Source organism: Leopardus geoffroyi, chromosome C3 (assembly GCF_018350155.1).
Source record: "Leopardus geoffroyi isolate Oge1 chromosome C3, O.geoffroyi_Oge1_pat1.0, whole genome shotgun sequence".
Taxonomy (NCBI): domain Eukaryota; kingdom Metazoa; phylum Chordata; class Mammalia; order Carnivora; family Felidae; genus Leopardus; species Leopardus geoffroyi.
This window is the reverse complement of record NC_059338.1, coordinates 1,756,525-1,766,701: the sequence shown is the minus strand read 5'-3', so window position 1 is coordinate 1,766,701 and position 10,177 is coordinate 1,756,525. Positions and strand designations below refer to the sequence as shown.

Below are 10,177 nucleotides of genomic sequence, written 5' to 3'. Positions count from 1 at the left end.
GGGAGGTAGTACATTTGTCTTTAAAAACCTAGTTTTGAAATGCCTTTCATTGGGTCACCTGGACAGCCCCAGTTGGTTGAGTGTCCGACTCGATTTGAGTTCGGGTCATGATTCTGCGGTCCTGGGATCGAGCCACCGATGGGGCTGTGCGCTGAGCGTGGAGCTTGCTAGGGATTTTCTCCCTCCCTGCTTGCACTTTCTTTCGAAAGGAATTTTAAAAAATAAAAACCGAGATGTCTTTAACGTACATGCGTGTCAATGTGGAACTGTGCTCAGCCTAACCACAGTGTTGGTGTGAACGAACCTCTGGTCTTCCAGACCTGACCCGCAGTCCCTGTAGCTGTGCTTTGATGGAATTTGGTTTTTCCGCGGTTAGGCCGGAATCTTGGCCTCTGCACTATTTTCCGGGAAGGTCTGGTGGGTGCCCATTTCGTACGTTGCCTCGTTACATTTGGCCAGATTCGTTTTTTATCATAAACGACACACAGCCCCGGTATGTTAGTCGCCACAGAGGCCCCCTCGGTCCCTTCCCGAGCCCGCCGCCTCTTCCCGCGCGCGTGCGCACACCCGCGAGCGGCGCTTCCCCCCCCAAGCAGGGCGGGGCCAGGCGCGCGTCACCCGGCCCCGCCTCCCCGCCGTGGCGCCATCTTCCCCGGCGACGGGAGGGGTCACAGGTCTGCGCCGGAGCCTCGCGCGGGGCTGGCGGGCGAGGTGGGGGTCGGCGCGCCTCGGGGGCGGGGGCGGGGGGCGCGCGGAGGAGCCGGAGGCTGAGGGGCGGGCTCCTCGTGGCGGTGCCGGCGCCCTGGTCCGAGGAGGCTCCAGAGGTGTTTTGCCTCTTTTGTTTTTTCCTCTGGAAATAGCAGGACTTGGGAACGCTGTGCGGTGTCGCCGGCCGGACTGCCCCGGGGAAGGTGAGGAGGCGGCGGCCGGCCGGGGACCGGGGGACCGAGGGCCGGGGGCGCAGCGCGGGCCGGTGGAAGGGGCGAGGGCCGCGGGGCAGGGGCCGGGGGCGCGGGACCCGGGCGGGTGGAGGGGGCGGGGGCTCCGGGTGCGGCCCGGGTCCAGCGCGTTCTTCTCGCTCGCCAGGTGCGCGTCCCGGGGGGCCATGGACCCGGGGCCGCGCCCCTCCGGCAGCGGCTGCAGCAGCCCCGCGGGCCTGTCCCGGGAGTACAAGCTGGTGATGCTGGGCGCCGGCGGCGTGGGGAAAAGCGGTAGGTGCCCTTGTGCTTCCAGTTCACCAGAAGTGGGGGTGAAAAGAGCTCGTCTCCACCCCAACCAGGTGGCTGTCGTGCAGTGGTGACCCTTGCGGTTCTTCCCGGGGGCCACTTCTCTGGATTGTAACTTTCCTGTCTTGTTTTGAAGCCATGACCATGCAGTTCATCAGCCACCGATTTCCAGAAGACCACGACCCCACCATCGGTAAGTCACGTTACGGCGGAAGTTTCCAAACAAACTCTCTGGACGCGTCTTGGCCTCAGTTTTTGAAACGGTTTTTTCACCAGTCATCTTCTGAGCCTTTTTCCGTGTCTGAGATATTTTATCGAGAGGGTCACAGAAGTTGGGAGCAAATGAGCATTTGTTTTTTCCTGCCTTCACTCTGAATGTGTGTAAGCCCTTTTGGGGACACTCTCCTTCCTTACCTTTGTGTGGTTCCTGGACTGCATTGCCAGGTGAAAGGAAAAGTTTCAAGGCCACCTAACAGACGCCTTTGCTGTCACTTGTCTAAGGGTCTCTGGCTCTGTAACTGTGAGTCAGCTGATTTGAACTTCCACAAAAGGAAGCAGAAAAACAAGTCGAGCCAGCCTGCTGAGCTCTTACAACTCGGACTTGCACACTGGCCTTCTTCCACTGGCAGCTCTTAGTTTACTTCCTTATCCCTCAAGTTGATTACGTACGAAGGTTAATACTTAATGCCCTGCTCTTGGCAAAACTTGGTTGGAGTAGCAAGTAATTTTCGTTCTGCCTTTTTAAGAAAGGTTGTCGTTCTCTACAAAGACAGAACATTACTGCCATTCCTGAGCTGTAGGGAAGCAGGTTTGATTCTACGGGGTTACATCCCAGGACAAAATGAAAAGTGGTGGGGGAGGGGACAGGGGAGGGCCCAGAAGGTCGGCCATGCTGTTAGTATTTTCAGAATGTGACCCTAGGTGGTGATCCCGGGTCTCTGGGAAGGATTTCCACTGGGTGAGGCCTCTGCTGCTGTTTTCCACAAAGCCAATGAGTGTTCTGTGCTAAGCCAGCTTTGAATGTAGTCATTTTATACCGTAAATGCTCCTGTGACTTGAGGAACATATAAACAGTCCTTGTTTTTTTAAAGTTTATTTTTACTTATTTTGAGAGAGAGAGAGCTAGCAAGCGGGGGAGGGGCAGAGAGAATCCCAAGCAGGTTCAGCACTGTCAGTGCAGAGCCTGACTTGGGGCTTGAACTCACACAAACCGTGAGATTGTGACCTGAGCTAAAATCAGGAGTCGGGTGCTTATCTGACTGAGCCACCCAGGCGCCCTGGTCCTTTTTTAACGTTTATTTATTTTTGAGACAGAGAGAGTGCAAGTGAAGGAGAGACAGAGGGAGACAATCAGAAGCAGGCTCCAGGCTCCGAGCTGTCAGCACAGAACCTGACACAGGGCTCGAAACCATGAGCCATGAAATCATGATTTGGGCTGAAGTCTTGACACGTAACCAACCGAGCCACCCAGGAGGCCCCGGTCCTTGTTTTTTTAAATGTACAGTGTTGTTTAGGGATTCAAACTATGTTGGGAATTCTAGGAATAAACTCAGTTTAGGACTTGGGATAATTTACTGAGAATTCCAGAAATATTTGTTCTTTTTTCTTAAAAACTCCTACTTGTTCTTGAAAAAGTTAATGTTTTTTTAAATTTTGACGTTTATTTATTTTTGAGAGACGGTGTGCGAGCAGGGGAGGGGAAGAGAGAGAGGGAGGCACAGAATCTGAAGCAGGTTCAGCCCAGAGCCCAACTTGGGGCTCAAACCCATGAATGGTGAGATCATGACCTGAGCCAAACTCAGGTGCCCCCAAAAAGTTAATTTTTTCAGTTTTTTTTTTTTTTTCACAGTCAGCTGCTCTCCTGATGGTATTACCTGATTCAATAGCAAATACTCCCGTCTCTTGAGTTCCCATTATGTACCAAGCACTGTAGTGGGCCCAGAGGGTATAGTGGGGAGCAAAAAAATTTGACCCTTGCTCTCATTGAGTTTATGTATTAGGGGGTTTTGTTTCAAACTTTGGTGACCCTAAGAAGAAAAGCTTTACATTGTACCCAGTACACATGTAAGTGTCTGTGCCTGTGTGTACGTGTACCTATGTACGTATATACACGTAACTAAAATATCAGGAAGCTGTATTTATGTCACTATATGTGGTGTGCTCTTAGGATTTCTTTTTCCTTTAGAATTTTGCTTATTTATTTTAATGCCAATCCCATCCCATTAAGTTCATTCACAACTCATTAATCCTAATGGATCATGACCTGTTGTTTGAGAAGCAATGGTGTCGTGGGCTCTTTATCTTGAAGGAGAGTCAGAAGCAGGGATTCAAGAAAAAATGTTGAAATACAGTGGGGTGTATTTGAATGATACAGATATTGAAGGATAGAAATATTGAGTGGGTTTTTTTCTTTTTTAAAAAAATTTTCTTGTATTTTTCAAGGTTACTATAATAATATGCAATGAAAAATTTTGTTTCATAGAGGAGAAATTATGACAATAGGGATTATCTAGAAAAAAGGAAATTATGGTTTTTTTTGTTTGGATTTAAAAGGAAGAGAAACCATAGTGTTTGGTCAAGTGCAACTATGTAATAAGGGGAAGACCTTTAATGTTTTAGAATTTCATTTACTTTATTTGTAAAATAGAGATAATAATGCCTACTGTGGATTATTGGCATATTTGTTATTGAATGAGTTAAGTATATAGATTACTTAGGATAATGTCTCACATCTAATAATTATTTAACAAATTGGTAAAGTTACTTTTTGAGCCCAATATTTAAAAAAAAAAAAAACAGTATCCTTTTATTGCTTAGGATCGTAGGTGAAACCTTAGGAAGAAGCTATGGATGAACTTATGTCATTGCTTAAGTGAAAAAAAACAAACCATAAAACACCTCAGCTGAAGATCCGATTTACATATCTTAATGGATTTAGCATGTTTCCTGAGAAAATCTGGGCACTGAGAGAACTTGGGTATAATCTAATTCTCAATAAGACAAATTTTGAAATGTTTATTTTTGAGAGAGAGCGAGTGAGAGTGCGCATGCACACATGCTCGCAAGCAGGGGAGGGGCAAAGACAGAAGGAGACAGAGGATCCTCCGTGCTGACAGCAGTGACCCTGACCTGGGCTCGAACTCACGAACTGTGAGATCATGACTTGAGCCGAAGTCAGATGCTTAACCGATTGAGACACCCAGGCGCCCCTCCATAAGATGAATTTTAAGGTTGTGAGGCGCTGGGTTGGCTCTGTTGGTAGAGCATTTGACTCTTGATCTCAGGATCATTAATTTTAGTTCAAGCCCCACGATGGGCTAGAGATTACTTAAAAAGGAAAAAAATTAAGGTTGCATATTTTTGTGTTTATGGGTTTATAGTAGTACACTTTTATTCCCTCCTGTAGAAGATGCTTATAAAATCCGGATCCGTATTGATGATGAGCCTGCCAACCTGGACATTTTGGATACGGCTGGACAGGTATTAAATCTTAGAATACTGTGTATAGAGGTGTTTTCACTCTGGTAAAGGGGAGGGGAAGGCTTACACAGAGAAGATCACCAGTTCATCTCTTTTAATTTTTCATGCCCTCTGACTCAGGATAGCAGGTAATTGATGTCTCTCTTCTTGAACCTGAAGTAATAGCTAATACAGATGTAGTTCTAGGTTGTACCAATGCATCAGTGATCCTGTTTCCCTCTAGGCAGAGTTTACGGCCATGCGGGATCAGTATATGAGGGCAGGAGAAGGGTTTATCATCTGCTATTCTATCACCGATCGCCGAAGTTTCCATGAAGTTCGGGAATTTAAGCAGCTTATTTACCGAGTTCGACGCACTGATGATACACCTGTGGTTCTGGTGGGGAACAAGTCTGACCTGAAGCAACTAAGACAGGTGAGGAGGACTCGGAAATATGATCTGTAGTCTTGGGAGGTGGGTTGTTTCACTACTTATAGATTCTTTTGCCCTAAGATAAAAATCTAAAATTAGTGTCTCCTCAACCTTGGACATTTTTCTATATCTACTAATTTGCAATTAGTTTGGATAAAATCTGAATGTTAGGACTCTGTTTACAAGATAAAACCTACAGGATGGTAATCAGGTAACAAATAGAATACCCATTAAGTGAAGGATCATGGAATGTTCATTTCTTAAAACCTTAGAAAATGAATTATCTATGTTGCAACAGGAGATGTAGGTTGGATTTCGAGATCTGCTTCTTGACAATGAGGATTATGTACTCTGGAAGGGGAGAATAAGAATTGGAGAGGATTATAGAGCAAGTGGTGCTCGTCTTCAAGTTACCAACAAAGTTTGAAGTCTTGCTGTTTGGTGTTAAGTCGAGAGAATAGTGGACGGGCACATTGTGACTGCTGATGGAAGCAGTGGACTGGTACAGACTTTTCGGAACTGGTTGATAGTAGATAAATTCATAATGCTTCTCTGTGAATGCCTGTTTGAAAAATCTATCCAGGAATTTATATATAAAATGTTCATTGCCAGGCTATTTGTGGTAGCAAAACGAAAGAGCCTAAGTGTTCAGACCTAGGAGAAATTATGGTCTATCCCTAATTGGATATCTCGATTTTGGATTTATTACAGTGTAAGGAAATTAAAATAACATACTTGGTATCTGTAATTACTCCCTGTTCTAAAAAGTTCTCTTTAAAGTAGATTAGAGGGGCGCCTGGGTGGCTCAGTCGGTTGAGCGTCCAACTTCAGCTCAGGTCACGATCTCACACTCCGTGAGTTCGAGCCCCGTGTCGGGCTCTGTGCTGACAGCCCAGATCCTGGAGCCTGCTTCGGATTCTGTGTCTCCCTCTCTCTCTCTGCCCCTCCCCTGCTCGTGTTCTGCCTTCCTCTGTCTCAAAAATAAATTTAAAAAATTAAAAATAAATAAAAATAAAAAAATAAAGTAGATTAGAAACAGAATCATGTAATCTGAAGGCAGAGGGAATCTTAGAATTCAACTTCCCGACTGAATTCTTCTTGAATACCTCCAGAGTTGAGCTCTCTTCCTGTTAGATCGCCCCTTCACTTGTCACTTTTTGGGGCAGTTTTAATTGTTTTCCATGGCTACCACTGTACATTTTCTCCTGTTTACATTTTGAAAGGTCACCAAGGAAGAAGGATTGGCTTTGGCCCGAGAATTCAGCTGTCCTTTCTTTGAGACCTCTGCTGCGTTCCGCTACTACATCGATGATGTATTCCATGCCCTTGTACGGGAGATACGTAGGAAAGAAAAGGAGGCCGTGCTGGCCATGGAGAAAAAGTCTAAGCCCAAAACCAGCGTATGGAAGAGGCTGAAGTCGCCGTTCCGGAAGAAGAAAGACTCCGTAACCTGAAGGGAAGACGTGAGGTGTTCCTCTGTGAACTGCAGGGCTTACTCAGAGCAGTCCAGTAACTTGCATTAGTGAGCACGGTGCTTGCTCTTTCTCCTGTTATGACCGTTACTTGAAATGTAACTGATGAAGGGGATATGCCTCGAGGGAGTTTGCAGTGATGTGGTGTTTAGAATACTGTCTTTTAGCTAATTCTGATTTATTAACCCAGTGGAGCACTGTCTACTTTTAAATTGTCACATTAGAATTTGATCTACCGATGTTTTGGGTTCTGTTCCTGATATTAGTTAATCAGTGTGGATTGTTTATACTCTGGGGGGATATATGTACCACGTGTGTTTGACTAAGCCCACAAGAGGGACTTTCTGCTATGCACTACTCCATGTTCTTTTCTACTTGGGTTTCCTGGGACCTTCTCGGGGAAGGACCTCACTTCTGCTCTCCCGTGCTTCCTGGACACATAGCGAGAACCTCGTAGGGAGGTCAGTGGTACAGTTCAGCGAGTAGCTGTGGAACTGCCTCCTGTTGCAGATGAGGGACCAACGAGATCAGGGAAGCCAGGCTGTGGAGGCGGCTGGGGGACCTCACTAGGGACAGGTAGCATCACAGCTGTGTTCCCAGGGCAGGCCTGGCTTTCCTGAGAAGTGCACATCTGACCCAGATGCACTGAATGGGCGAGGACGAACAGAAGCAGTGCGATGTGTGAAGGTTTCTTCTGTGAAGCTCTTTTGTTCTTTCGGGGTTTAGCCTCTGTTTACCGTCAGAGGTGCATGCTTTGGGAACCATTGCTGGATTACTAAACTCTTGTTCAGACCCTCGGTTGGGACAGCCATTGCCTTGTGCAGGTTTGTTTTTCCCCCGGAGATGCCCACACCCGTGCATTCCGTGCTTCCCAGTGCTTCCGTGTGCTCCCAGGAGAGTGGGGCCTGGCCACGTGTGTCGTAGGTCCCTCGTCAGACTTCCTGCGTCTTGCGTACGGAAGAGACATCAGGAGTTAGAGTCCAGTCGTGTGTGCCTCCTCAGCGCAGTCACCAGGCTCCACGCTCCGGGAAAGCCTGCGCGTCTCTGTGCTAACGAGCCAGTTGTGAAGCTTTAGAAAATTCCCGTGTGCTGGGTTTCTCCTTGAAGATTTCTTTACAGGGACCTTGTTGAGTTCACCTCAGGGTTGTCTGAACCTTGACGGAACTTAGCCTAAGAGAGTGCCACCTTGATATTTGGCGTAGCTGGGAGACGGTTGTCCTGGGAAGGAACAGCTTTAAATATTGGTGGTGAGTTCTCTTTTTTAGAATCAGGATTGTTTTGATACCTGGACTTAACTGTGTGTGGAGATTAAGTGCAAAAGTGCTAAGAATGATGTAGCATATATGGAACATCACATGTCACCGAAGTAGCGTTTGTGACCATTTTAAACTCTTGACGTGACTGTGTAGCACCTCTTAAAAAGTGCACACCTCAACTTAACTGATTTCCACTCTAATTACAGGCAGAAGGACAGGGCGGTTGTGTTTTTCCTCATCCTCAGTGGGCTGTATGTTCTAGGTTTAAAGAAAGGTGATTGTTGCAACTTTTTTAGCTAAGTAGCGGTCCCTTTTGAAACCAAATAAATTATGTCTTATGGTACTCAAGCCATCCAAAAGTGAGAGACCCAGAATTTGAATCTATGCAGGACGGAAATCTGATAGGAACTGTAGCACTTTAGCAAAGCATGAAGGTAGAGAAGAGACGTAGTGCAATTCTGTCGTACCAGTATTTCACCATGTGTAAATTTGCTCGGAGCCTTTTACGTGTGATGCCTTAGCTTCTCGTTACTAATGACCTAGGGAGTTGTACTTGGCGTCAGGCAAGACTTTTACAGCCATATGAGTATTCAGGACATTCGATGCAGCACAGAATATTGCCAGAAAGAAAGATTTGTAAGAGAGGAGGGAATTTATATTGTATATGAGAAAAATAACAAATTTGTGTTTTTAAGACTGTCACTGTCCTATCTTTGATCATTGGATTGATTAGCCCATTAGTTAGTATTGAGGATTCTATCCATGGTGCTAAATAGTTTGAGGGGGTGTGTTATGTGTAGGTAACAGCTCAATTCTTAGTGATCTAAGCGTATGTAATTGATAAACTCTAAAGAGTCAGGTTTTTCCAATTTGAGGGCATTACAGTCAGTTACTGCCTGGAACTTTGAAGAGAAACGTTCAGGGACAAGTGTAAAAGCGCTGGAACTGTCCGTGCCTGCGCCAGAGTGTTAAGTCACAGGATTTAGAAGAGAGTGTCCAGAAGGGATGTATTTTAACTTTATCAAATATTAGCAAGAATCGGTCTGCTGTGATGTTTGGGGGTTGCGGGGGGAAGGAGGAGACCAGTCTCTCCCTTATGCACTTGTATATGAAGACAGTTTATATGACACAATACAAAACTTTTCAACAACTCATTGGGCTTCTCCTTTACTTACTTGTGTGTGGGTCAAATGCTTGGGATTAGTGCATAAGGTCATTTTAAGAAGACTGAATACCGTGAGATTTTATGTTCTGGAAAGTACGGATTCCAAAAAATGTGAGTGCCCGCCACGTGCGGAACGCTGTGTCGAGTGTCAGGGCGCGTGCCGTGGAGCACCCCTTCCTTCAGAGAGGTTACCTTGGTGCACGTGCAGGGAGAGGGGCTAGAGGGAGGTGAGGCACCGCGGTCCAACTACTGAAGAGTCTCCGTGCTTCAGTGAGTGGGGTCCCACCTCTGCGTGACTCCGGACTCTAGTCCCCCGCCCCGGGCACTGTCCGCTGTCCTGGTTCCAGCAGGCCGGGGTACTCGGAGATGCTTGGTGTTCGGCCGTGCCGTCAGATGGCTTCGGGGGGGTGGGGGGGTGCAGAGTGAACTGCCACCACTGGGGCAGGGGCCAGGTGCCCGAGGGACCCTATCGAGACCCCAGCGTATCCAGAGAGAGGTGGAGCGGTGCAGAGTGGGGAGCCAGGAAAAACACGTTGAAAACAATAGCGTATTTGCCTCCAGCAGGAGGGTTACGGTTTCAAGTGTGTAAACTGAATGTGGACCGAGGAATAACTGCTTTACATGCAGGTCATTGCTTTTGTCCCCACTTCTATCAGTGGGATCAATGGGCCTCAGTGTTTGTAGAGGACTTAGTTCGGACATTAAAGGACTGTGTTTTTGTGTCCTCGTGACTTGAGTTGTGTTGAGCAGGTCAGTACCTGTCTGTGGGGTCCACTGTTGAATCCGAGGCAACGGAGGAGGCAGGATTCGCGTTTCTAAACTGACCTCTACGAGGTTAGGCGGTGGGGTTACAGTGTTCATGGGCCCCCTCTGCACTAAGCACTGTGAGACTGTGCAGGGTTTGAGGGGATATAAGATACCCTGCTCTTGACCTTTGATAAAATCTGCATTCACAACTAGATGTCAATCTGAAGGTAGTAGGTTACTTCAAACTGGGAATGTGACAGGAATTCAGAGAGGGAAAGAATTAGTGTGGCTGGGCCCAGCAGTGGGACCAAGAGCTAACAGAGAGGAGGCAAGTGAGGAGAGGTCGAATACCAAAGAGAGGTGCTTTCTGATATTCCTAGTGTTTACTGCTTATTATTATTATTTTTTTTTACATTTTT

At 46.9% G+C, this 10,177-nt stretch overlaps 1 protein-coding gene across 9 annotated transcripts; it reads left to right on the top strand.

The window, feature by feature from the left end:
- The first annotated feature begins 595 nt into the window (after positions 1–595).
- Positions 596–9,000, top strand: RIT1 (Ras like without CAAX 1). Of its 9 annotated transcripts, none has more exons than XM_045454401.1 (8): positions 596–674; positions 864–911; positions 1,087–1,211; positions 1,363–1,419; positions 4,633–4,706; positions 4,832–4,834; positions 4,930–5,121; positions 6,342–9,000. In XM_045454401.1, exons 3-8 carry the CDS (start codon positions 1,106–1,108, stop codon positions 6,570–6,572), a joined length of 663 nt encoding a protein of 220 aa, XP_045310357.1. In that variant the 5' UTR covers positions 596–674; positions 864–911; positions 1,087–1,105; the 3' UTR covers positions 6,573–9,000. The 9 variants fall into 9 exon arrangements, with proteins under 9 accessions (XP_045310357.1, XP_045310358.1, XP_045310355.1 ...); XM_045454399.1 differs by having other exon boundaries at positions 617–674; positions 861–911; XM_045454405.1 differs by having other exon boundaries at positions 646–711.
- Positions 9,001–10,177: the final 1,177 nt, after the last annotated feature.